Source organism: Filicampus tigris, chromosome 13 (genome assembly GCF_054856515.1).
Source record: "Filicampus tigris isolate MCC_2025a chromosome 13, RoL_Ftig_1.0, whole genome shotgun sequence".
Lineage (NCBI taxonomy): Eukaryota > Metazoa > Chordata > Actinopteri > Syngnathiformes > Syngnathidae > Filicampus > Filicampus tigris.
In genome coordinates, this window is record NC_141229.1 from 16,422,018 (window position 1) to 16,450,014 (window position 27,997).

The 27,997-nt window shown below is 40.5% G+C and overlaps 2 protein-coding genes across 4 annotated transcripts in view; both read left to right on the forward strand.

Moving 5' to 3' along the window:
- LOC147137765 (connector enhancer of kinase suppressor of ras 3-like) overlaps nt 1-27,126 on the forward strand; it is a 50,410-nt gene extending 23,284 nt beyond the window's left edge. Inside the window, exons 5-25 of one of the 2 annotated variants that reach the window (XM_086050643.1) lie at nt 2,246-2,287; nt 4,197-4,316; nt 4,408-4,467; nt 4,938-5,006; nt 5,327-5,473; nt 6,341-6,465; nt 7,129-7,316; nt 7,763-7,849; nt 8,226-8,479; nt 11,431-11,468; nt 14,088-14,130; nt 18,980-19,033; nt 19,939-19,978; nt 20,715-20,884; nt 21,588-21,661; nt 22,652-22,723; nt 22,818-22,882; nt 23,582-23,706; nt 23,810-24,089; nt 24,931-25,121; nt 25,351-27,126. In XM_086050643.1, coding sequence (XP_085906769.1) covers nt 2,246-2,287; nt 4,197-4,316; nt 4,408-4,467; nt 4,938-5,006; nt 5,327-5,473; nt 6,341-6,465; nt 7,129-7,316; nt 7,763-7,849; nt 8,226-8,479; nt 11,431-11,468; nt 14,088-14,130; nt 18,980-19,033; nt 19,939-19,978; nt 20,715-20,884; nt 21,588-21,661; nt 22,652-22,723; nt 22,818-22,882; nt 23,582-23,706; nt 23,810-24,089; nt 24,931-25,121; nt 25,351-25,551 — 2,445 coding nt within the window. In that variant the 3' untranslated portion in view covers nt 25,552-27,126. Of the gene's footprint in view, nt 1-2,245; nt 2,288-4,196; nt 4,317-4,407; nt 4,468-4,937; nt 5,007-5,326; nt 5,474-6,340; nt 6,466-7,128; nt 7,317-7,762; nt 7,850-8,225; nt 8,480-11,430; nt 11,469-14,087; nt 14,131-18,979; nt 19,034-19,938; nt 19,979-20,714; nt 20,885-21,587; nt 21,662-22,651; nt 22,724-22,817; nt 22,883-23,581; nt 23,707-23,809; nt 24,129-24,930; nt 25,122-25,350 lie in introns of both variants that reach the window. The other variant, XM_086050642.1, reaches the window with a different exon arrangement.
- A 93-nt stretch (nt 27,127-27,219) lies between these two features.
- Nucleotides 27,220-27,997, forward strand: part of scaf8 (SR-related CTD-associated factor 8) — a 96,097-nt gene continuing 95,319 nt past the window's right edge. For both annotated transcript variants that reach the window (XR_015089434.1, XM_086050641.1), the window contains exon 1: nt 27,220-27,385. Coding sequence is in view for 1 of the 2 variants with exons in the window: in XM_086050641.1 (XP_085906767.1) it covers nt 27,356-27,385 (30 nt within the window). In the remaining variant the exon portion in view is untranslated. The remainder of the gene's footprint in view (nt 27,386-27,997) is intronic.

The following is a 27,997-nucleotide window of genomic DNA, read 5'->3' on the forward strand; positions in this document are numbered from 1 at the left end:
GAGGAACATCGTCAAACAATTTAGGCTTTTCAGACCATGCAATTTACATCTGCCTGAATTAAGCCTGTGTTTACACCTGCAATAAGACTCAGTCATAAAACTGTGAAGCTATCCCCATCTTGGCTGTCACCTTTTAATTTTGGTGGTGCACTTTCAAATGTATTAAAATTTTCTTCATTGTTCTTTTTTTATTGAGCTTTTGACCAAGCTTCCATCATCTGAAGGGTTGAATCGCAATATGCTGTACTTTCTCAGATTTTATTCATGCAATAAGACTTAAAGTGGAAGTTAACCCAAACATATTTTTTCAAGAATGTTCTACGCAGGCCCACTAGTTGAAATATTGCGTTTGTGGAATAGGAGATAATCCACCCATATCTAGCTATCTCTGGGGGCGGCCATTTTGATACTTCTGTCGACTGAAAATGACATCACAACTGCTCAGGGCTCAGATAACGACCAATCACAGCCCACCTGTTTTCTTAAGATGAGCCACGATTGGTCATTATCTGAGCCCTGAGCATCTGTGATGTCAGTTTCAGTTGACAGAAGTAACAAAATGGCCGCCCCCTAAGATGGCTAAAAACAGGTGGATTTTTCTGCTTTACTCATATTCCACAAATGCAATATTAATCCGAATGCCGTGTTTCAACTAGTGGGCCTGCATAGAACATATTCTTGAAAAAATATGTTTGGAGTGAGTTCCGCTTTAAGTGTTGTAGTCATGGCTTTTATTTTGAACTATTGTTCAGTCCCGACATGTTCCCACACCGTCCCATCACTCTGTATCGCATCGTTGCTCAGCCGTACAAATCTGCTTTGGTGGCAGATCAAAGGCCCAAAAGCCTGTAGAAACAGTCATCTGATCCACATTGACTGTGGGGGTCAAGTACAAAACCGCGAGGGATCACTAAACTCACGGAATTGTCGTTTTGCATTTATTGACTATTAGTTATGATCCAGCTTCTGCCTACAGGAGAGCGTTGGGTTTTTTGGCGATTTCCCTTTTGGATTGGGCACAAGTATCTGAAATATGGAATGTAATGTGCTAGCGTATCCAAATTCATTCCGAAACCCCACTTTATTTTTAGTTGTCTTAAGAGAGAATAAGTACAATTTTTGAAAGCAAATGTGCTGTACATCAGATGCAACCTATCATCAGTGTTTTTATCCGTTTTGTGTTTACACTAACTTTTCATGCAGCGATGGAAATGCAGCAAAGTCACGTGCCCACTACTTCACCACAGGAGCGGAATCATTTGAACAGACTTAAAAAAAAATGGATCTTCTACACTACATTTTCGCATGTCGAAAGACTAAAAAAATGTATTCATGGAGCACAAGAAGCCGACAGCAAACCAAACGCATCTTTGCAAGTGTAATTGGTTACTAATGCAACCCTTTGGTCCACTGTAATGTGCAAACTATAGAAATATAGACAAACTCATTCGGCCCCCATTGTCAATCTGCACAAATGATTTGCAAAAAGAAACATTGCTATCTTTGGTATAGGGCACATATTATTAAAACTCTTCATACTTTTTCTACGTTTTATTTTGCATAGTGTCAGGTTTGTGGTAGGTTAATGTGGATTCTTTGTTGTCAAGCTTTGAATGAAGCATTTCACCTGTGATTTGATGGATGGCCTCCTTTGCGGTAGCACTTGGCTGCGTAAGAGCCAGTTTTGAAAACAAGAAGCGCTCACGCCCACAGGCAGGGTGAACCCCTATCCTTAACACAGTCCCTTTTCACCACAGTTGTCAGGGGAGGCTGTTGCCTCAGCTGTGTGCAGTCCAGCTGCAGTCAAAGCGCTCTCTTGGGCTACCGTTACCTCCAAGTTGACTTAGCAGAACTGATCAGTGGGTCATCTTTCTAAGATGACATTCACAGCTCTGATGGCTCTTTGGACTACCGTGCTGAGCAACAAGCCTGCCACTGAAGAGCAATGTTGACATTAGTCACTGCACCACACTGCCCCCAATGTCACCTGCACATTTTTACGACTTGCATCAGTGGCCTTTAGGTCTCAGTAATAATTAACTGAAGCACTCAGGGAGTTGTGTAATTAGAGCTCAATTTAGGCATGGGTGCAATTTTGATTTTTGGGCAGTTCTCCATTTCTCTCCGTTGTGTATCTGGACAGCCGATTGTTATTCACTAACCGCTGTTATGGCTGCATCTTCTGCTACAATGTTGTTTACTGCTCAGGTTCCTAATCCGTCATTACCTTTCTTCTGTCTAACAGGACTGCTGTGTTTATGAGATGGAAGAAAAAATCCTAGAAGTAGTAAGTATCCTGAATGTATGTCTCTTTCTTGCTTTAATTTCAAATGATAATTCTAGGAGAGACAAAAGTTTATTTAAAGGGTCTGGCTGAATAGAAGTCTTATATCTTTTTACTTAGACATTATCTCAGCACCCGGTTATTTCTCTTCATGGATAGTGACGGGTCTAAAGCATTGCCATTGGCAACCAGGTCATCAATCAATGAATGCTTCCTCTTGCAGACACTGTTCGGGCTCCAGGTCGCAATTTCAAACAAGCAGAGTGTCCAAAATACAGCAGAATTTTACACATTGTTTAATAAATTTAAATGAAGACAGGAAACAGTAGGGATGCTCCGATCGATCGGACAATGATCATGATCGGCTGATTTTCGTGAAAAATTACGTGATCGGAATATTCGATCAAAGCCTTTTATTGCCGATCAAAACACCCGATCACCCGCAGCTCATGCCTGGCTGCCGCGAGAGGAAATGGCAAAAAAGTTGATATGTTTGATACGCGACGACGTATCCAAAAGCATCACTCACGCCGCCCTGCACGCAGCCGCGCCCACCCGCGCGAGCTACATTGACTCCAATTGAAACGCGCCGCCAGAAAGGCTCCATAACGCAGCCGCGCCTCCGCTGCGAGCAGGTGGGAGGGACGCAACACAAGGCTGCAAAGCATGAGCTGCGGGTGATCGGATGTTTTGATCGGCAATAAAAGGCTTTGATCGAATATTCCCAACACCGCAGTTGGTGTGAACATAGCATTGTCTGCTGTGTGTGTGGAGTTTGCATCTTGTAATACTGTATATGCCATGAAAATGTACCTCACACGGGGAGCATGGCCAAAAGTTTCAACATAACCAACTTAATCTGACATTTGAAGAACAAGCAATTGGGAGACTATGGTGAGTTTACGAGGCTCACTGCATTGAATAAAGTCAAGTCGGACACAGCGCAGTATAAGTGGCATTTGTGCCACAGGCATTGTAGGTCACTTGTGGGCAACAGACCGACTATATAATTTTATAATTCACAAAAAGATTAACAGTGACTTTTTTCTCCTTGACAAATGCACAAGACAATAAAGTTCCTGAGTCGTTTCAATTCAGGAACTCATTGAATAATTTATTCGAGTGAAGCCTGCATGTGACTATTTTTTCTACTTTGATTATATTCTGAACCATTTAATGTTTAGGTGGCATGTTATTTACTTGACTTTTTGCATAATTAAGTCTTTTGAGACTGCTGATTATTTTGATCTGTTAAAAACTGTGTTACTAAAAGCTGGTAAATTTAAGTTTTTCAGTTATCTTTGTGACGGAGTAATTGTTGTATTGTGCCAGCGACGGTTTTGTATTCCTTCATGCTTTTGAAAATATACATAGATTTTTGTCAAAATTACTGCAATAATATGGCTGTTTTTTTTCAGACAATATTACATAATAGCAGTCACCATAAATAAATAAAAAAATATACAGACATTCCAAGTGATCGGAATCGGTATCGGCCGATCTCACTCATGCATGATCGGTATCGGTGTCAAAAAACCTGATCGGAACATCCCTAGTAAACAGATAAACACTGATCATTGAATGGATAAGCCAGTTACTTTGTACAATTTTTATGCCCAATCAGTCCTTCATACTTGGCTCTAGCAATGCAATCCTGATACATTGAAATGATCGATTTATGGATTTGACATTGAGGCATACACAATCATGGCTTCCTGGTAAATCAGTGCATTAGAGGATAACGGGGATTTAGTCACCTCTCCCTTTAAGACAGAACTCACCAAAGCGTCAAATCACTCCCGTCCGAAGTGCCCATTCACACAGCTGCTGTGGCTCTGCGCATTGAGATAATTATGTCACGGATCGTGTTTTCAATCATTTGCTATATTTTGTTTGTTTGTTCCTTTACCAGTCCAAGATTTTGAACAACATCTGTGATCAGACTGTGAGAACCACCTCTGACCCCCTGATGAGCCAGTCCGCCTGCTTGGAGGAAGTCCAGCTGACAAATATCAAACCGGGTGAAGGACTGGTAAGGAATACTTCATCCGACACTCATGTATGTCCCCATTTTAAAAGTATTCATCCCAATACAAAGTACAATGTTTTGTGTTTCCTCCTAGGGGATGTATATTAAGTCGACATATGATGGCTTACATGTCATTACTGGAACCACAGAACATGTAGGTATTAACACAACAACTCACGCTTCCCTCTCACCCTCCTCTTACTTTCCATTTCACATCTCCTCCTCCAGTAGTAAAAGTGCACGACTTAGAGTATAAACTCTTAAGGAGTTTGTAGCAGTTAATGCTTGTGAAAATTATGTTTTTGCACATCCGCAAACAGCCTCTGCAAAAGTCCCACCTTTGTCAACAATGACACATTCAGGCAGTGACTAATGTACCAGTATCACTGTTATGCATGGATCATTTTGCCTCCAGCCCTCATTGTGAATCGCTTTCTGAATCACCGACAACGCTCCTGTTTGTTGTGCGTTTTCCCACGGCTTTGTTTGTTTGGATTGAATTTGATTGATTAAAGGTACAAATAACATGATATCGTCAATAAAAGATGAGACATGATCTGAACTACTACTGAGCAGCAGGCAAAAAAATGAGGCACATATGAAACAATTATGTTTGTTCTTCAGTCCCCTGCCGATCTGACCAGGAAGATCCACGCCGGTGATGAAGTGATTCAGGTCAATCAACAGACAGTGGTGAGAATATTATTTGATGTAGTTTTATGCATTAATATTACAGTATTTGGCAAAGCATTATATACACTGAAAGACGTTTTTGTTGAATTTGCTCAGTTGTATTTCGTCAAGTGGTTGCAGAAAATATAATCATCTGGATCCAGATACTTTTTTAAAGTAGAGTTTACATTTACTTGAAAAATGTACCTGAATCCAGATGATTTTATTTTGTGCAACCACCTGACGAAATAAAATTGAGTGAATTCAACAGACCATTTTTTCAGTGTAGGATTACCAGCAAATGTTAATGAGACAGTGTGTGTTCTATTCCTGTCATTCAGGTTGGTTGGCAGCTGAAAAACCTGGTAATCAAACTTAGGGAGGATCCCAAAGGTGTGTTCCTCCTCTTAAAGAAGCGACCCACAGGAACAACGGGTTTTACCCCCGCCCCTCTCAAGAATATGCGCTGGAAGCCTCCTGTACCTCAGGTACATATACACTTCCTCCTACGCGTGTCTAGTCATTATCTCTCATTTATAAGCTTTTTACAGTCAGGAGTCCAAAGCAACAAGCCCAGACAAGTCTGATTGAGGCTCTTTGAAGAGTTCAATGCTCGAGTTTTCCGTCATAAATGGCATATCCCGTGATTCAGTGTGGGAGATAAAGCAGCCATGCTGCAGTGTAGGAGTTTGCTCGGATCGTATCTGTTTAATTACAAACAAATGGCCGGGATATTGCTGTTAAAATAACACGACACAACTAGCAATGATCCATGGTAATCGTGCACATACATTCACATAGGTTAAGTGACAATGGGCTTTTCCTTTACAAGTAAGTGCATTCGAGGCATTTCTGCACTTGAGCCTCCTTAAGCGGATATCAAGACAACAAAGCTGCTGTGAAAGTGGACGACTGAAATCCAAAAAGCGCCTTTCTCAGATTGCGCAGCCTCTGTTTTAGTCCGAGAATGAGATATGCGTGTTTTGCAAAAAGGTTGTCATCGCAAAGGCGCCCACTGTCAACATGCCCACATCTTGTTTTTTTTTGCAAGTACAGTAGTCCGGGATATCAGTGTTGGCCATCTCAGTTTATCTTGGACTCCTACAAGAAAAACACGGACATGTCCTGTTTTAGGCTAGAATGAATGCTTTGCAGTACTGTATTATCTGTACACATGGCAGCCACACGCAGATCTATGTATGAAGCCTAATTAGTTTACACTGTCTTCGTTCGACATTAATCACTCACAATCAAATGTATGAAGGTCTTATCAGAAATGTTATTGAAGGCGTCATGTTGTTGTGTACGGCGGCTATCGTTTGACTCATTTCGTCCACTCCCTCACTCTTTTCCAGAACAATTCCTGTTTGATCCGAGCCCAGTCCCCATGCAGCTCAGCTAATGGATCAACCAAAAAGGAGAAACCAGCAATCCTTGATTTTTATATCCCGCCTCCTCCTCAAATGCCGTACACTCCAAGGTGAAACTTCGCATTTGTGAAGTAGTTACAGTATGTTTGATGCAAGTGGGTGTGAGGGGGAAAGCTGCTTGGAATTTGTTAAGCCCTTTTTCTTTGGAGTTTTTTTTCGTGTTTTTATGCAGGTTTTTCTTCAAGCACTCCTGTTTACCCCCACAGTTCAAACACATACATATGTTAGGTTAGCTCAAGACTCTTCACTTGCCTATATTACTATGTCAGACAATCTCTGTCTGTTTCCCGCCGCTCAGCACCCTTAGTAAGAAGCTTTGGTAGGCTCTACCTTCCCTGTGAACCTAAAAGAATATAGTTGGATGATTGATTGAACAAGTTGAAGTGTTAAACAGATGCAAAGAGATGCAAGTTGTTTTTGTACCCTCCTTCCTAATAAGTTGCTGTGGCCTGACGTTCACCTCCCACAGAATACTCTGTTCTGCTTTTCTTTTTCCAACCCACTCTGCTCACACAAATCCCACCACCATCCTGATGCAATGACTCTTATCTTCCTGCTACAGGGAGATGACTACATGTTCTACATTCATTTAGATGATAGAGGGAGTGATTTTTTTTTTTTTTTTTTATCACCACGTCTTTGCCATATACAAATCATACTTTGTTTTGTGCTGCTAAAAATTGTCCCGCACTGTTGTACTCTTGTGTTTGCAGAGAGGGGAGAACAGACGCCTTCTCTAGTTTTAGTAAAAGGCCAAAAGGCTCTGAGTCGCCCAACTCCTTCCTAGACCAGGAGAGTAGGAAACGCTGCACCATCGCAGATTATGACAAACTAAGTGTCGGCTGTCCAATCGATGCCAATGTGATCCAGCCCAGAATGAGGGAGCACAAGACTTCTCGTGGTTTGTACTTTTTAATCATATGCGTTTCTTGTAGATAGCGTTAAAAGGTGATTCCAAATGAGGATGCCGTGATATGCTAGTGTTCCATGAGGATGAGCCAATTCCACAGAATTTGTCCGCAAATCATAATTTATTAATCACAATCATATATTTGTTAATCCATCTCTGCCGGCGACATTTACGGTGACAGGCAGCACAATTAAATTAGATGGCAGGAGGTGCAATAAACCATACAACAGAAAAGGTCCAAGCTTTCTGCAAGTATATCAACTTTGTGTTCAATTAAATATGCCCAAATTTCACACAAAGTATTTTTTTTGATTGGTGGTGTGCCATAAGGTATCTCAAATGTAAAATGGGTACCTTGGCTCAATAAATATTGAGACACACTGCATTAACAGATAATACAGTAGTTCATGTAACTGTTATTCTCTCATGTTTTCTAGGTAAGCCCCGGCCACTCTCCATGCCTGTGGATACTTGTGTTGCAATTGTAGATCCCTTTGCTAAGCCATGGACACAGAACAGGAAAGGTACTAATGGCATTCTTACTTCAATATTCCAATTTATAAGAAGGTTTTACTCTGACACACACACAGCTTCTTTGTTGTACTTTTTTCTAGTCAAAGTTTGCTTGTGGTAGAGGTTAGCCATTTCCACTATTAGTTCTCTGTTATCTTACTCTGCTTTGATGAATTTATTGGCAGCACTTTGTCACACTGCTGTGACGTGTATACGTACAGTACATGACCATCCCGCCTGTACGGTTATTGGTCTCACACTGTACCATGGCGAGCCGCAATGAACTGTACCACCAAATAGAAAAAAATAGAAAAAACGCTTCATATATGCTATGGATATTTTGCAGAGATGCACAGCAAATATCAAGTGACTTGTCATTCTGTGAAGGTGAGGACCTTATGTTCAGATACCTGAGCAATGAGAGGATCCCCACCATAGCCGAGGAAGTGGCGTCAGCGTCTCCGCCCACCTACATGCCGAGCGGCGAGCATCGGCTAGTCAGAGTGGACCACATCCGAGGTAGCCGCTACTACTCAAACTCCGACCTCCACAACAGCGCCACCATCCCCTACCAGGAGGATGTCAAGAAAGCCCCCTCAGCTGCGGTCTCCAAGCGCACAACGGCCGATCGTTCGCTACTGGTCAGTTGGATCACGAGACTTAAACTGTTGACTCACTGATGATCCGCTTCCTGTTCGGGGCTTCCTGTTCCTGTTTCCTTACTTTGTGCCTTTGATTTTTAAAGTCCGGCTGTTTTTTTGCCGGCAGCTTATGGCTCTCTTGCACTCTCTTGCCAACTCTATTTCCCTGGTGTTGCCTACTACTACCAACTATTACTCATCCACCGACCCTGCATTTGTAGTACCAGGGTCCAACATTAAGTCTTTTTAAGTGATGACCCGATGAGCCAATTTGTGGTGGTCTTGTCAGAAGTGGTACTGGCCCTGTATATTCATGGATAATACGTTAGGTTTTAGGATGTCACAATATGATAACATCACAATATTGTGGAATGGTTGGCAATATATCAAAAGTTAGCGATATTTTACCAAAAAAAGAGCTCACATAAAAAAAACATCACAATATTCTGTTTTTGTACATAATAAAAGCATTCACAAAGAAATAGGCTTGGCCACTCATGCATCAAATTAAACTGCACTAATAACCTCACTACCAGAGGGTGCTGTAACTGCACAAATGGAAAACAACTTGGCCGATATTGTGACATCCCTACTATTTGATATTTATCATTTTCATACCATACTAGTGGTGGTACTATCGTCAATAGAGTTTGGTCAATTCAAACATATTTTTTGCCAGAATATGTTCTTTGCAGGCCCACTAGTAGTTGAAATACAACATTCTGATTAATATTGTGTTTGTGGTATTTAAGTTAAGCAGCAAAATGGACCCACTTTTAGCCATCTCAGGGAGCGGCCATTTTGTCACTTCTGTCGATAGAAGATGACATCCAAGTTGCTCAGGGCTCAGATAACGACCAGTCACGACTCACCAGTTTTCTGAAGCTGAGCTTTCAATTAGTGGACCGGCATAGAACATATTCTGGAAAAAAATATGTTTGGGTTTACTTCACCTTTAATCGCGTTACATTGAAAGGGACTAAAGTATAATAATGAAAAGAATATATTATTCTAAAATACTTTAAAATATATCTGTTTTTAGATAAGCAGGATAAATAGTATACTGCCGTTTTTTTTTCTTTCTTTTGCGTCATTACACCATCCTGCTTCAGCCTGGGTTGTGTCGGAAACCAACAACGTACTTTTGGGCCGAAATTTGACTTTGAAATTTGTACTGGCCTGATGGGCCAGCGTCTGAACGTTGGTAGTGACCCGACAGTGGTGTTGTTTCCCTGGGCCATTGGGCCACCATTAATGTCGAACCCTGAGTACTGTACTTACTACATTACATCATCACCCCTTTAATCCTCACTACAACTAAATCTCATCTTGGCCTCAAGATGATCAATTTGTTCCGGTTAGGATACTTTGCTGTCTGTGAACCACAATGTACATATTAAGTTATGTCTATGCCTGGTATTACTTTGGTCATGTTCTTATTTTTGTTCTATTTACGTGAATGAGTTATCAAGTAAGGAACTCAAACAGCAGTTTTTGTTAATGCAACAGTGCATGTATGTTTTTCGATTCTTTTTGTGATAGATTAGCTACTGTACATCCTTTTTCTCAGCCGATGGTTGCCTCTCGCAAGCTATGCATATCCTTACAATAATTGTTTTGATTGTCACTTCAATTGACATTGCTGCATTGGTTGGTGAAAGGATGTTTTCATCATTCACTAACAAACATTTGTCTTGGGTTTTAAAGCTACGCACATTGCTGAGTGCAGTGTTTTCTATCCTGTTTCAGCTTACTCTGCAATTAACCCAACTCAAGGGGCCAATACATGCAGCTGGATAACAGTACGGTAATAGCTGGCCTTTTTAAATCAGGGTGTTACAGTTACTGTTGAACCAATGCTTTTGTCCACACTGGTCAAATTACCTTGTGCTAGCTCATGCAATGGAAAGACTACAGATCACATCAGACAGTATTGTAATGTACTGAGAGGGAGGTTCCGTTATTGCTTGATATGCCTTTTTGTAAGTTTTGCATAGCATTTTATTAAAAAGTACAGCTTGTTTCAGTCATTCTTTCATATTGTCTTTATTTACCATTGAGTGTGGTTACTGTTGAACTGTGCTCGAACACGTTTTCATTAAGTATTCTATGCTCATTCAACTTCTGGATCAGAACATCTTTTTCTGATAACCAACTGTTAAGCCTCTCCGAGGCTATTATTGACTTTCTCACTGCACGTGAATGCAGCACCGCACTATACTTTGCCTTTCTAACCTTCTATGAACTCCGCTTGTGTTTTTGAAGCATGTGGTGTAACAGGATAGCTCACGTCAAGGTACTCTGTGTGTGGGTGGGTGTATGTCAGCCGGTGATGATGGTTATGAATGCACCTTCCTCTTTGATGAACCTTTAGACTCCAGCTGGTGGACCATATGCTCAAAGCAGGTTTACCATGAGGAGCTCTTATTTCTACACTTAGTACGTTGTCTTTTAAGCATTTAAAGGTGAGTGTAGGATTACACTGCCTGCCAGCTTTTGCCCATTTTTCACTGATTAAAACAAACTCTCTCCTTTCTTTGGGTTTCTGCTGCATGTATTTGCTAATCTTCTCTGTTTCTCCTTCCGTCTATCTGGCTCTTGCCCATGCTTGCAGTGCTAGTTTCCTGCGATCTTCAGTAATTAGCACCTTGCGAAGGTCTGAGGTTTGCCTAAATACCACCCGCACTCATTTTAACCCATCAACTTTGTCAACCACTAACTCGTTATGCCTGCTCATATCACAAACATCTGCAAGTGGATGGTATGTTGATTTACGATTGAGTGTGAATCACAGACAGAGACATAATAAAGAAAATGTGTTATTCATATAAGTGTTTTAAATTTAAATGCATAGTCCTGAATACTCCATCTGGTTATTGCAATTCAAATGAATTTAGTGATCAATTTATTTCAAATGGAACATAAAACGTGAACTTTTTTATGTATCGCAGGGACCCGACTGGCACTCTAGCAGGGACTTCCTCAACCGGTGAGTGTCTTTGCCCACTTTCTTTAACACATTCATGCAGTGTTCAGCTCGTAAATCTAATGGCAAAAATAAGAGGCCGGCGAGTCTCATTTCCCTTCATCAGACTGGGCGGCAGCCTGTGGAACTGTTTCAGAACGAACTGCAGCATCAGTGGGTGTGGGCTGCTTTTACCGCATAGAAAGACAGGTGGCGAGAGCTGTGGGTTGGCAACACCTTCACATCAGGGGTGGAATCATTTGAGGTGCTGAAATTACAGCGTTTGAAGTCGGGGGATTAAAAACTCAGTTGTTTAAAGGGGAGTCAACCCAAATTAATTTTGTCAAAAATATGTTCTATGTAGGCCCACTAGTTGAAACAAGACATTCTGATAAATAGTGGGTTTGTGGACTATGAGTTAATACCAATACCACACATATTGTAGCTGTCTTTTTAGCTTCAGAGAGTCTTGAAAGCACAGCATCCTTCTGTGACAGATGACGACATCTGAGGCTCGCTCTTTCCTCTATATTCCGTCATCCGTGACACCCGTGTCTCCTCTGCTCTCGGGTACAGTGCCTGATGAAGCGCGACTCCCCACTTTAGCATCATGATCGATGACTCAAGTCACCCTCCCACCTACATGCTTCTATTTTAGGTAGCAAAAACATCACAGCCAATTTTTCGCCCGCTCAATCACATCACATGACTCATATTTACAATAAATGGACGGATGCGAAACTAATCGGTTGACTCATTAATTTGGGAGTGGGCTGGTGTCTAGCAATACAGTACACGGCATTGGTTAAGGCCAGAGGATATGATTGACGCAAGAATTAATCAGCTGTCACCTCATTTTAGTAGGAAAATGTGCAAAAACAAATGCGTTTTCCACATGACCGCGCATTTAATGTGATGCTGAATTGGTTTCATTCTGATGTCACCTGTTAGAAGCTCCTACTTGGTTTAGCTCCATGAAGGACAAAAAGCAGACAAACACATCTTAATCAATTAATTCATCAATGAGCTTGAGTCCTTTCCTTGCCATGAATCTTAATTAGTCATGCATAGAGCACATTTTGCATAACTGTTTGGGGAACGCCTTTTTCTCTTCCCAGGGAACAAAGCAATTTACACCGAGGCGTGCTTGGAAAATGTTAGTATGGAACTTGAGAGACCTGTCCTCAACCCCATCAAACACCTTAAGAATTTTCATGCTTGGCCAACACTCGGCTGACTGGGGCTCATCGGGCAGTTAGTCGATTCTTTACTCGGCCTTCAGAGGTTTTCCACGTTCAAAAATCTGAAAAAAAGTAGTCCATTGTGATTTATTCATAGTGTGAACAATTATAACCTTTAAGGCGTATTGGTAGCCTGCCTACAGTAACCACTAATAACTTTTTGGAATGTTAGCCTGTTTGCTGTGACTAGTTGGTAGCTGTTGGAAAAAAGGGAAGAAGACTGAGCAGTGAAGGTATTTATCCATCGTCTAATGATGTCCATTACAGGAGGCATATTCAAAAGTTAGCTTTACAAAAAAAAAAAAATTCTGTTTTGGTTGAGAAATATTCGCAGCTCTCATTTAACAATGTCATATGCTATCTTGTTCGTCGTTAAATGCATTCAGTGCATTGCATAATGCTAATACAAAATAGAATTACTGTTGCTGGATTGTATAGCTACTGTACTAATGTGGGCATCAGTTTGTTGTGTGATCCTATGTGATAGGGTCGGCTGTTTTATTGACCCTTCTTCCTGCTGTAGGTCTATCAACAAAATTGTGTTGTTACTCAAATGTTAGACAAATCTGTTTAAGAAAAAAACAACAACAATAGATGGAAAGCAGGGTTATAATCGTTCTGGATTTTTTTTTTAATTGTAGTTAGATTTTATATTGTTTTGCCAATTTTTTTTAATTTAGTTAGTTTTGATACATTTTTAGAGCAAGTCTGTTAGTTTTTACGGGTTTTTATTTTTTCTAAATGATTCGTTTTGAGTTTTTATTAGTTTTAGTTTTTTTCCAAATATAAAGTATTTCTTGAGTGCAATATTTAAATGAATGAATGTCACGATAAGCATTGTGTAATAAAATGGAGAAAACTACAATTCCCAAACTACTGTGCGACCTTCCTTCCTTGCATCATTTCTTCCTGTGCCGCTGAACCGTTATAGCAAAATAAAAACATTCAACGTAAAAGTATGAAATTCATTGACATGAACAAAAAAGAGGGACATTTCAATATTAGCTTTACTCATTTTGTCAATTTTCGTTAACTGTAATAACCTTGATGGGAAGAGGGGAAAAGGAAAAGGAACTGAAAGGCAGGAAAATAAGATGACATTTTTGTTGCCTTAAATTGCAGGGTGAGGCCCGTCTGGGGTGCACTGTGTATTTTCAGCTTTGGGAGCCCATGTTGCTGTGGCAGTTTTGCCAAATGCATTATCAAAACCACTGGCACCAACCTACCGCATTCCAGCCATTAAACATTTTCCATGGATTCTGTCATCAGAATCAGTCTGTGTCAGCTTGCAATAGATTGTGTGTGTACAATCTGTACATGTTTGAGTGAGATACAGCACCAAAGTGGGAGGCTAAGTTGAAGTTCAGATGCCAATTTTAAATTCTTCTCCTTGCTCTTGCAGGTATAATCAACCAAATATACGTTCCTGGTCCTTCTCTCAAGCTGTAAGTACACTTCCTTTGTCAAACGAACACAAAATCGTGCATTGTTGTGCAGTAATTGAGGGTCATATATTGAAAAAAATTGATTCAAGGAAAACCCCTAAGGGGCAGCACAGTGATGTAGTGTAATACACGTGGAAAAAATGTTAGCACCCTTCTAGTAATAAAAGAAACAAATAATAATAATAGTAACATTAATAATACATTGAAAAATATGAAAATTCACCAGTAAAAATCTAACTTGGCTTTTTAATTGGGGTTCAACAGGAAAAAAATGACCTCTTGAAACAGGCCTGGACAAAAATGACGGAAACCCTAGAAGAACATTTAAAGTATATAAGTAAAATAATTTGACCATAGGGACATGTTCAACCAAGGTGTGTCTTGTAATTAGCAATGCAGGTGTCTTCGAACTTGGCAGCAGTCAGTCTGTCAATTTAGAGGAAGACAAGTAGTCACTGTGAGGTTTTGTAACATGGTTTATACCACACTAAACATTGGCCACTGAAATTGAAGGAAAGAGTTATCTCAGGAGATTAAAAAGAAAATTATAGACAATAGGGATGTCACAATATCTGCAATATTGTGATCTCGCGACATTAAAATTGCCATGATATATCGTTGTCGTCATGTCACAATATTAATAGCAGCAAATCTTTAAAAGCCCAAGTTGTTTTCCATTTGTGCAGTTCCAGTACCCTCTGGTGGTTATCTTATTAGTGCCGTTTAATTTGATGCCACCTATGTTTAAGACCCACGCTAATCACCAATAGGAGCACATGACTGGCCAAGCCTATTTCTTTGTGAATGCTTTTATTATGTACGAAAACAGAATATTTTGATGTTTTTTTTCAATATAAGCTTCTTATACAGTATCATGAGCTTTTTTTATATCGCCAACCTCCCCGCAATACCGTGATAATTATCATATTGTGAGGTTCATATCGTGATATTATCATATCGTGACATTTGGATATCATGACATCCCTAATAGACAAGCGTGTTAAAGGTTTTAAGACCATCTCCAAGGAGCTTGATGTTGCTGTGGCTACATTTGCACATATGAGTCCGGATTCGAACCCATGACCTCTGTATTGTGAGGCAGACGTACTAACCAGTTGGCCACCGTGCCGCCCTATTTTGTGTTATTTCAACTAAATTTGAAAACATTTTTGGCTTGCGAAATTTTTCGAAATACCCTGCCGATCTAAATTTTTCGAAATACTGCCGGTCTAAACATGAACGAGTAGTATTTAAGATGCATAACTTATAGAGTACTTAGGCTTTATGTAGGGTCGAACACACAACACAATGTTAATTGAAAACATAGTCGTTTTTACGAATATGTATCAGTAATACACTGAAAATGGAGGGAAATGTGAATACAGTATCTACTTTGCAAGTTGCTGCCGTCGGGCGGACTCCTTGTATGTCCAAAATCTTCCCTTTTCAGGGGACCCCAAAAATGGCATGTTTGCTCAACCATTAACGTTACATCATCAAAGCGAGCAAGCCATTCTCAACACTTAAGATTGGGCAATCATTTGTAAAAATAACACCCACCGATGTTGTAGATTTGTGAAAAAATATTGCATTGAGCAAATTGTGACATTGGAGGTTTCGGCCCGATGCCAGTGGGGCCAATTTACTGTGTGCAGCTCTAGATTTTCTTCCAGGGAGCCAGCGATTTTAAGTTAGGGGCTACTGTAAAAACTGTCCGTCTGGAGCCCTGGTATGCATGCATGCGTGCGTACATGCGTGTGAATCCCACTTGAGCACACGCAAATGTAGTATTTGCGGTTATATTAACATTCATGCAACACAAGACCCCTCACGGTGACCATAGGAGAGCAACAAAGGAAGCCAAAGTGAGCAAACTAGATTGTGATATCATGACCACCCATCCCCCATTTACACATTCTCTTGCACGAGAAGAATAGCCTCTCTGTTAGAGCTCTCTCTCACACATTTGGTTTCGGGTCAGGAAGGGTGTGGGGTGGTGTTGGGGGCGTGGGGTACATTAGATAAGTGCCGTGGCACTTCCCAGCATGAGTCGTGATGGGAGATTGAGCCCTACAATGCTGTGACCAATCAGAATTCTTGGGAATCCTTAAGGCCTCTTCAAACTCAGCTGCACACAAATGCTCCTTTAAATCACGATTAAGTTGTACACTGACACCTTAAAAAAAAAAAAAAAACGTGAACAGACTGGAATGTGAATTATGTTGAAATGGAACACTCTATTAGGACACAGAACTAATGCGAACTAAGTACGTAAATGGACAGTATGGATGGGGAAACACTGGAATTACTAATGCACAGAGACAGCAAAAACGGTGGGTTCTTTCTAGTCATTTTGAATCAAGCTCTATTTGTGTTGGCTAAAGAGGCCTATTAAGTTGAAATGAAGTCTACAGGATTCGGGACTGCATCTGTTATGGTTACCTTCATCCCAGCACGACATGTAAAGTGCTGCACATAGTGACATGGAGCATGGGTGCCTACAACGCAACAACAGTTTTGTGAAGTTCGACAATGAGTGGGTAATAAAACATGTCTGCTATTTTGGGTCAGCTTCGAATTTGCTTCATGAACTCCGTCAGAAAATTAAATACGCATGACTTCCCGTCGGTAGCAGAGCACAGTGGGTTGATAGGTTCTGTGATGACTTTGAGGACTTACATGTGAATTTTACTTTTAAAGTACAATAATATAATTACAGTCAAATACATTTTAACTATCTAATTTATATTACTTTGGCACAGATTTGAGGCCATTTGCTAAACCTAAATTATAACATTTATTTTGAAATTAATGTCATTATTTTGACATTTCCACCACGTTTGATTTGACTTCCTTTTTATGTTGCGTTGTCGAAGCTTTTTACCTTGCAGCGACACCCGGTGTCAAACAATCGGGGCGTCCTTTGAGAAATGTAGTTTTGTCCCAATGTGCAGTACAACAGCTATGTTTGACGGTTTCTTTCATTTCGGTGTATTGTACGAAACGCATTTGATTTACCTTATTTTACATTTTACTCTGAGGGAATGAGGGCAAACCCACTGATAACTGCAAGTTCTACTTTGCAGCTTTCTGTTGTCAGACATGCTCGGAAAAGTTTGGTCGAACTTTGAGCACGGTTTTCGGTCTATGCTGCTGTCGTGGACAATGTGGTGGCAGGTACGGTATGTTGGTAGTTTACGAACAATTGTGCAGCTTTTTGTCTTGTGGGATTATTTGGGCGATAGGTGATTATTTCCTATTGCCAATCTCCCAAGATTTGTTTCGATATACCCACTTGAAACATCTACTAAACGCGAAGTATTTTGGTGGTATTTTTTTTTTGGACAACATCTATGAATAAAGTAAATTTGGTACCTTTTGGAATAGTATTGATTGGATTTCCCGCCTTCTTTTTCCGTTTTTTTTTTTTAAACTTCGTTGCCGAGTTGACAGTATAAAGTCACTGAACGAGTTAACGTTTACTTTCACAAACCCATATCTACCCATGTAGGGCAAATGTTTTAAACTATTTTGCCCTACATGGGTAGATGTAGTAAATGATGAACATGTTCCACTGAAAACCTTTTTGAGGGAAATTGTGTTTTTAAGACTTTATTTCAAAACTACAGCACAGAAAATGAGTTTCCATATTTGCTGTAAAATCCACAGTTGACGTTTTACTCGTCTGCATGAAAGAGGAAAAAAAAAAAAACAAGCACCCTTGCGTTTTGTCTGTTTGTGTAGAGTTTGATGTTGCGGTCGTCGCCCACTGGCGGCCTAACTCGCTCATGACACCCGGAAAGGATACCACAGGCTTCTGTTGTTGTGCAACATCCTGAACCTCGCTTTATGCACTGTAGTAAAGCGTTTAGCACAAAGAGGATACTGATACTTGAATTATGAAGCACTTTTAGCAGGTATGAGTCGTGTTGGTGTTCTCATTTTTCTTCTTTGACAATATTGTAAGTGAATTTTTAATAATATTTTTTTTTATTAAAAAATATTTTACAGTCAGTCTGATGTGGACTGACAATAATAGTATAGGATGTTATACATCTACATAGAGATAGACATAGATGCGTGTTGATTGCTTTTAATGTTCTGACATAAGAACGTCGAGCTATTTTTTTTTTTAGGATCTTGTGATATAACTATGTTGGCAACTGTAAAATAAGGAACTCAAGTTTGCTGAGGAAGTGAGTCAAGTGGGTGCTTTGATTTCTCAATATGTCACCATTACTGACGTTGATCAATTGAGAAGTACTAACTGCTCTACGTCTGACCATATTGCTAATGCAGTCATCACTAGCATTTGGCGGTGTAGTACTGTATTGAAACAAGGTGTGAGGATACTTAGCAGCACGGAGGTGCTCTGTGCGTCACAAACTGCTGACAGTCCAACTTGAAAGCTGTGAGTTGAGAGCTATTTTTGATCCATTTTACTTTTTCACAGATGGATTTCTTTGTACGGTTGGGATGATAAATTATTACGTCCACCTTGCCAAAGTTGGTAACGTTAACATGAGTGTGGGTTCTTTTTGTGGATTACACTTGTTTAATCAGTGTTGCAAAATACATTTTTCACTCGTGTGTATACTTAGTTTTTTGTCAACTTCTTGTTATTGGCAATTAGCTTTGGAAAACACATGGTAGCAGTCTTCTTCTGTACTACTGCGGTATTTATTGAATCATCTGGCGTTGTTGTATGATTTGGAAGAGGTCTAGGCTACTACAATTCTTTTAAATATGTTTTCGCCTAACACTATTAGATAAGTGCAGTGAGGTGTAAGGTTGCTTGCCAATTTTTTTCGCTGGTGACTTATTGTGTGCTTTTTGTCTTCTTGACCAGGCTGCCTTCCCCATATCTGTGTCGCCCTCAATGGCTGCTGATGATTACAACCCTGTAAGTTATTTTTATTGATTTATATGTATTTGTGTGAATGTGGCAAATTTTGTTGGACCCAAAATGGTTGAAGCTATTTTATTGATTACCAAGCAGTCCTACATTTTCGTGGCAAAGGGCTACATGTTTTAACTGATTTATATATGCTGTTGACGACTTTGTCAATTATTTATATGTATTTGTTGATATGTTGACATTATATTTTAGTAAGTTTTTGACCGGAAAAACTAAATAGAGTACTAACTCATTGTACTAACGGTAACTAATTTGGGTCTTTTGAAAAAGTTCGGAAAAGACTGGCAGATGTTTGTCCTGTGTTTGGGTGTAACTTTCTGTGTACACTTAATGATACAGTAAGCAGTATATCAACTTTTTGTGTACAATTAATGATACAGTATATCATTCTGGGTTACAAAAAGAAATTATGTATCAACATTTCTTTTGTCAACATTTTTTTATTGATTACAACAAATTTTGCTGTGTGTTATAGGTTTCTGAAGATATGTGAAACCAAATTTAATCTGGATCTGATCTAGTTATAAATATGACAAATATCTTTAGATTTTAACTTTACAAATGGTGTAGCTACTACTCTGTCCTCTAAAATGTCCTCAAATGTTGGTATTGTATGCTTATCTCTCTCTCTCTCTATGCTTTATTTGAAAGTAAAACCATAGATGATTAAGACAGAAAGTCAAGGCGCAGTTGAGGATCCTCATTATTTGTGCACGCGCGCGGGCGCGTGCGAAAGAGAGAAGTAGACGGAGAGAGAGAGTGCATGTGCACACTTGCAGTATGAAACAGGATGTTCCAGACGGCCTCTTCTTGTGAGCTGCTTGGTCTTGCTTAGCGTAATCTTAAATTCACTGACCGTCCCCACCGCCTTGTCTCCCTTCCATCAAAAGGTCTCCCTGCGACACAAGTCCAAGAAGAAGAGCCGAGGGGGTAAGTCGTCACTTTCCAGTTCACATCAATTTGTCTGCCGGGCCCATCAACTGTCAACGGCTGCTCGATTATGGAAAAAATGATTCATCACGATTATTTTGGTAATAATTGAAATCATGATTATTGAAACAATCATTTATTTTTTTGGTACAAATTAAACAAGAAATGTTTAAACGTAAAAAATATAAAGACACATTTCTTTGACACACACATAATTATGTAAGTTCCTTTTGGACCAGGAAAAAATTATGAAATTAGTTGTTATAAAATTAAAAAAAAAAAAAAAAAGGTGCAAATGTATGAATTCAATGATGATTTCCGTGTGTAAACAAACAATGCGTTGGATATAAATGCATATGAATAATCATTTTTTTATGATTATGCCAATTTTGTAGTGTAACAATCTCAATTGTAATTTAATTGTGATTAATTACACAGCCCTATCAACTGTCATTGACAGCCTCTGGGCTAGGATGTGCACAGGGCTTACTTACTTCAGTTTTAGGTTTAACTCTTTGTCGCCAGTGAGAGTTCATTTGTATATGATTATCATATGTGAAAAAAGGTAGGCTGCTGTTAACAGGTTTTAACAAGTATCTGTAGGCGCAATTTTACCATGTTTTCAGTCTAATTTTAGGTCAATGGAAACATTTGAGCTTTCACAGATTGTGTAATTCTCAAAGTGTGGTGTGTCTCATTGTGGCTTTTGTATGTGTGCGTGCGTGCGTGCTCATAGGCAATGGTGCGATGAGCAGGCGGCGGGTGTCAGTCAAAGAGCTGGGTCAGCCAGACCACCAGGGTTGGCTGTACAAGAAGAAAGAGAGCAAAGGCTTCCTGGGTTTCAAATGGAGGAAGTTCTGGTTCGTCCTGAAGAAGACTGCATTATATTGGTACACAAACGCACTGGTGAGAATGCCGTGATCCTTTTCTTCTTACTCAAAGTGTAAGATCCATTTGAGCGGATGCATTATTGCTGATGACTGGGCGATTCAGACTTGCTGACAAGTGTTGAGCTGCACAGATTATTTAAAGAGCAGTTCCTTTCATCTGTTCCTCTTGGTGAAGCACTCTGTATTTTCCTTTTTTGCAAGTATACATGAGTTGACAAAGAGAGCACACTCTGTCAATTAAATTCAACTGCTCAAGATCTTGTTTTCCATAAAGTAAAAACATAATGGGATCCACTGCAAAAGATGTACAAAAAAATTGGGCTCTACAAAGATAATACCGTAATGATTCATTTACGGACAAAGTATGAAATAAAAATGTTGAGTTGTACCATGTCATGGTTGTAATTTGCAGTCACAGTGCATTCAGCTTGGCTGCGTCTCAGCCTTGGCGGTGATGCACAGCTGTCTCCTCGTCAGCCTGCCTTCGAAGTAGCTAGCATGTAGTATCCCTGTGGTTCCTGAAGCAAGACTCTGCTGGGCCTGACGAAAAACGCCTGTGCGGCTGGCTAGGTCTGATTTAGCATCAGAAATGTCACCGACACACTGTAGGAGGAAATAGAAGAAGTAGCGGACGGCAGGTGGCTTCGTCAGGAAGTGGCTTCTAGTCATTGGTTCATCTTTGTTTTCACGCCGACTGTCGTTCAATGTTTGCGTTGCAGGCGGAGAAAGCCGAGGGCTACATTGATCTCACCAACTTCATGATCGACCGAGCCATTGAGTGCAAGAAGAAACAGTAAGCATTAGGGATGTGACGCGGGATTGGAATGCCACGCGATTTCTCGTCCCTGCATAGCACGAGATCCATTTTCTTTTGACGGTGTTTTGGAGTCCGGGTGAATATAGCAGATGTCCTAATAGGAGCTGTCACTGAATCGGAACTTCCTAGGCCAAATCACGTGGATGTGGCGATACGTGAGGCTGGCTTTGAGCCACACATTAAGTGCTTATCGTGCAGGCAATGAACTCAACGCTAGTGCAGCTTGTTCAAAGTTGGCTGCGTATCATGTTTGTTGTACGTGTCAAGCGTATAGTTTCTTTTTTTTCTCCGATGCTAACCAGTAGCAGCACTTTTGACGTCTAAATAAAGACAGCTCGAGCTGCCCGCGCACAAACTAATTATGGACGTAATCACGCGCTAGAACAACTCTTTGGACATGATGGCTCGCGATCTAGAGCAGCGGGGTGGCGTATCTGCAGCTCTGAGGAGCCCAGAACTACGACGAGTTGCAGAAACGCAGACACAGACGCAGTGACATTCCTCTTGTTGAAGATCGACTGAGGAACAAGTTGAACTCTACAATACAACACAATTTTATTTATATAGCGCATTTCATAACAGCTAGAGCTGTAACAAAGCACTTCAAAAACAAAACAATACAATAAATAAAACAATAAGACGCAGTCTGTTCGATAAAAAACATTTTGAAAACTAAAAAAATTACATTGGTTATTTTTTTTATATTAGAAATTTAGCAAAAATCTCGTCTCGTCTCGTTCTCGCGGACTCAATCTCGTGAGACATCTCGTCTCGTGGGATTATTGTCCCGTCCCATCCCTAGTAAGCATGCATGCAGTTAGAGCATTTGTCCGTGTGTCCCCCACTTGGTAATAAAGAGGTTCCTCCCACATTTTTGGATGTGAACTTCATGAGAATTGACTTTCTGTTTCTATCTTATGTGCTGTGTTTCACATCCCATCTTAATACTGTCTCTTCTTTCTCCAGTGCATTCAAAGCCTGCCACCCACAAGTCATGATGTTTTATTTTGCTGCTGAGAACCATGAAGAAATGAACGTGTAAGTAACAACAAGGACAACGGCGTAACCGCTGCTTTCAAAAAGATACTTCAAATGAAATGAATTGTTCAACACATGTGTGCATGTGTTCCAGATGGTTGAATAAGCTCGGGCTTGCCTCCATTCATTATGAGCCCACGGAACAAAACACAGCAGCTGGTGAGCTTGAGGATAAAACTTGCTTTCGTTTGACTTTAGGATTTCAATTGAAAAAGTTTGATCATTTCAAACCTGTCACTGAAGAGGTCAATGTCATTTTGCCAAATGTATAGCTATAAAGCACAACTCTGTAGCTCTAAAATAATGAAATTATAATCATGTGTGTCTATCAGTATAACATAGTCATAGATTGTTTTACAAAAAAAAAATCTAGTGTTTTACACAAAAAAAATAGTACAGAAAACAATTCTTTCTTGATTTGGATGTTAAATTATAGATATTCCTGAACAGAAACTGAAATAGTTTGTATTAACAGTAAAGTACTTGAAGAGGGAAATCAATCCAAAAATATATTATATGTGCCTCCAATAGTCCAAACACGGCATTCTGATTAATATTACGTTTGTGGAATATGAGTTAAGCAGCAAAATGCACCTGCTTTCGATCCATCTCAAGAGGCGGCCATTTTGCCGCTTTCTGTCGACTGAAAATGACATCACAGTTGCTCGGGGCTCAGGTTACAACCAATCATGGCTCAGCTTCAGAAAACGGGTGAGTCTTGATTGGTTGTTACCCGAATCCTGAGCAACTGTGATGTCATTTTCAGTCGACAGAAGTGACAAAAGAATTTTTTTTAATTCACAGCATGTGCACACAAACACAGAGTTTGGCGGTGACATTGTGCATATGTGCTTTTAGAGTGTTACAGTGAGGCTAGTGACCATGAAGAAGCAGAAACCACAGACATACCTCCGCCACCATACTGTGAACAGACCGTGCGGGACTCCGTGGCTCAGTCTGGTCCTCCTGGTAGCACACATCAGGTCAGTGCCATGGCTTCTTCTCGTGCTTACTTGTACTAAATTACAATTGTGTAATCAAGGGTTAAACGCTGTCTTTGACATGATTCATATTTTGTTCTCACAGGGCACTCTTCCTCCACCGTACTCCTCTGCGGCACCCAGCGAAGCAAACGGCTCGCACTCCTCGCCCCTCAGCACGATGACATCGCAAAGCTCGTCCGCCTCATCTCTCTCCAAACAGCGTCAGTCTTGGTTGGACCTGGTCGCACAGGTTTCTCCTGCTCCCATGGGCGAAGCGCCAGCGGTGTGCTCAGTCCAGGTGCACTTGCATCAACCGCCCCCGGAGGAGGAGGAAGCGCCGGAGAGGTCGGCTCCTCTGGAGTTGGCTGAAACCAATGCGGAAGGTGCGGCAAAGAGGGAGGCTTCAGGTGTTATGGACATGGGTGAGACATTACTGTAATAACATTGCTAGGTAGGGCTGGGTGTAAAAATTAAATCAGATTTGTTTTTTTCTTTTAAGAAAATATTTATAATATAATACTGACAAATTAGAGTTTGTTTCTAATTTTGATTATTTGGCTGGTCCTACTGCCAGCCTTGGCACACATTTGGAGGTCTTTTCCTGTTGAAATATGCCACCATTGCTATAATTTGCATCCATTTGCATGTGTTATTGTCGTCATGGTTACTTAGGCTAGGTTCAGGTTGTTTTGAGAAACACTATTGACTTTATATTTTACTTTACTTTTGTTCCACTTGAAACACGAAGCATAAAATGGACATTTATGGCGATCGTAGTAATTCAGCCACGGCTCAGATCGGTACATTTTTTACGCCGGAGACGTGACGTCATCGTTAGTGATGTCTCCATGAAATGAGATATTAAAGTGTTGCCTCATGATTTTCCCCAAATACTGTATTTATTTCTGCCTCCTACCTAATCGCTTCACTGTATGAATGCCCCGACCGTGGATGGACCACATTTACTTCCACGTCGGGAGTGACATCGTCTCTCCTTCTGCGCATGCGGGCCACTTTGACGACGCATGTGTTCATACAGCAGACGAGATCGAGGTCGCATTTATAATGTAATATGAACGCTTACGCAAAAAAATCGGATTTTTTCAAAAAATCTGAATTGAGCATTAAGACCAGCAGTGTGAACCTAGCCTTACTGACCGGTCTGAGATGACATCACATGTACTTGGTGATAATCCTGATGTGCTTTGACTAATGTTGGTGCAGGCGATCACTATAACAGCGCCGATGAGATGGAGAAGCTGTATATCCACCTGAAGGAGGCCAGCCTGTCGCCAATTGGAGACCGCAAACCATCCACCAAACGGGAATTCAGGGCCTCCTTTGTTAAACGCTGCAAAAACCACTCTGTTAATGACAAACTGCATCTTATCAGGACACTGAACAGCACATTAAAGGTACATCTTTTTTTTCCATACAGTCTTGTCCCGCTATGTTGTGGTTTATTTTTATGGCTTTGTTTGTTTTTTTGTATAGTCTATAGATTTTCACTTGTGGCTCCGCTTGTAATATTTCTGTTCACTGTACTAGTTTTTAAAAATAACAATTTTATTGTGTACATGTAAAAAAAAAAAAGGTGTGATCGTTTCATAGTTTTGCCAATCCTTGCTCTCTTTTCCATCCCAGTCAAAACAGGCAGACCTACAGACACTAGAGCAGGTGCTGTCAGACCCTGACCTGAACTCGGTCAGGTTCAGAGAATGGAAGGAATCCAATGGGCCTTTGGTGCTAGAGATCTGTCCCCCAAATGACCAGCAGGTGGAGTCGGAAGCCTCCCAAGATGGCGCATCGGCCATTGCTCCTCCGGTGGCTGAGACCAGTTTATAATTGCGCCCTGCGTCTTCTGCTACTGACTTTGTGACACACGCAGACACACCCACACACGCCCACACACACACACACACACACACACACACACACTGCTGTTGAATTGTCATGTGGGACTACTGTGGACTTATAAGATCTTTTCAACTAGAAAATGGATCTTTAATGAAAACTGTTTTTTATATTCTCCTAAATGGAATCTCTGCAGCCATTTTCTAAATAGCGGTTCACATTACAATGTGAAGTGCATCCTAGTATTACTTTTACAATTTGATTTTTTTTTTTTTTTTTTTTTGTAATATTAGCAAACATTACTGGTGATTGCTTTTACTTCTTTGGCGTTTGTGTTTCTGAAAGATGGAGTATGTAGCATTGATTTGTATTCGGCAACATTTATTCTTGTTTTGTTGTATGTTTGATCTATTTAGATGGCGTCAGTACTGGGTACGTTTTTAACAGCTTTCAGTCTCTTATTGGTGCCATGCACCTTCAATGCCTGTTACACATTTTAAACAAACTATTGAGAAAAATCTCTTCTGAACTACAGTCAGCACGGACAGAGTAATTGCCATAAATCATGAGAGTTTTCATGGTTGTTTGAAAGGATTTTTAGATGATGTAAAGAAGAACCTTTTCTTCAATGTCATTTAAAAGGCGATTATCACTTGTAAGTATCTTGACTCGTTTTCACTGTTGTAAATTAAACCAAACCAAGCAAATGAAACATGTATACAGTATTTTTATCCCCATGGAGCACCGACAGTGGGAAACTTGTACCCCACATAGAATAACACTGGTCAACCACAAGTGTTTATCAGAGATGGCTTTGTGTGTCTCTAAACATATTTTTACGCTGATTTTAAAGATGCCTTTACTTTTTTCCTTGCATATTAGGCTTTTTACATTTTCATTTTGTGACCTAGAAAAACTTGTGTAATCGGATTTTACCATGCATTGTAATTCATAGCTATGACGTTTCAGAAAAAAATCCATCGGTTGCTCAACCCAACCCTAATAAAGATTACTACATCCATCCATCCATCCATCATCCAATCCGCTTATCCTCACAAGGGTTGCGGGCGTGCTGGAGCCTATCCCAGCTGTCTTGGGACAGTAGGCCCCGAACTGGTCGCCAGCCAATCTCAGGGCACACAGAGACAAACAAACATTCACACTCACAATCACACTTAGGGGCAATTTAGAGTGAGATATATTAAATATTATATTATTATTAAAACCTGATGTGTTAGAGAAAAAACAAGGGCAGATTTGTAATCATTGCAAAAAAAAGTTTACTTGCATCTCTGATTAAACAAAAAATGTTGACCAGTGTAATTACATAAAAAAATCATGTTGTGAAACAGAACCAAGTCCAAATCACAATCAAAATTCAATGTCGTGGGAGTGCCCCAGCCTTGGTCTATCTTTCTGTAGCAATGCGAGCTGTTGGGCCTCCTAAAATTATGACATTGTTGGTGACTGTACAGTATGTGTTTGTGTGACGCATTTTCAATGTGTATTATGACGTTGGTTATCTTGTTAGTATTCAGGCTAATAAAACACGATTGTAAAACTGAATTAACTCTTTTCTACATGATTTTCAATGATTCATGCAGAAACGTGGAGGCGCAAGTTGTAGTTCCCCCAAACCGACGCTGGGGGTCGCAGGCGTGTGTACTGTAGTTGTCCTCCTGTGCTTGTGCGCCATATTGGCAATCTCCTCCATCTCGCCAGACATCGAGCATGCATGTCTCCAACCGATTATTGAGTAGGTAGTTGCTGAGAGTCCGAACACGAACACGCCACCATGGAGGCCGTGAAAGCCTTCAACAACGAGGTTCGTAGCAAATCCTTGCAGTTGATGTCAACACGACGAGGAAATCATGTACCCCATTCTTATTGGCGGCTTCGGCAAAGCTAGTTAGCCGAAGCTAACGTAAAGTAACGTTAGCGGGACTGTCTCGCTAGGCCGCGTAACTGCACAAAGGTGTTGGCGCGGTTGTTACCTACGGAAGCACTCGTCAGGTCATAGTCACGTTAGATGCTTCAAGATCGACGTGGCTACATTGTAACTATAACTATCTACAGGGTGAAATGAGAACAGGCGCGCTGGTAACGTTAGCACGCTACAAGTTAGCAGAGCCGTCTGAGTTGCGCGATAACTTGGAGCGTTAGCTTAAGCATCACTGACACTGGCAAAAAATGACCGTGGCAGCAATGTAACTCTTGGTACTCTACCAGTTATTTATCACGCAGTAGTAATAAAAAAAATAGATACAACGCCATTCGCCATTCATTATTCATCGTCAAACCTCTCGCCCAAAGCAGCATTTTTTTATGACTTGACACGAAAGGACAAAAACACTAAGACCAAATAGGACAAGGGAGTCCAGAGTTGTATTTTTAAGACTTGCCTGTTAGTAGAAGTAATGAACTAGTACTAGGGATA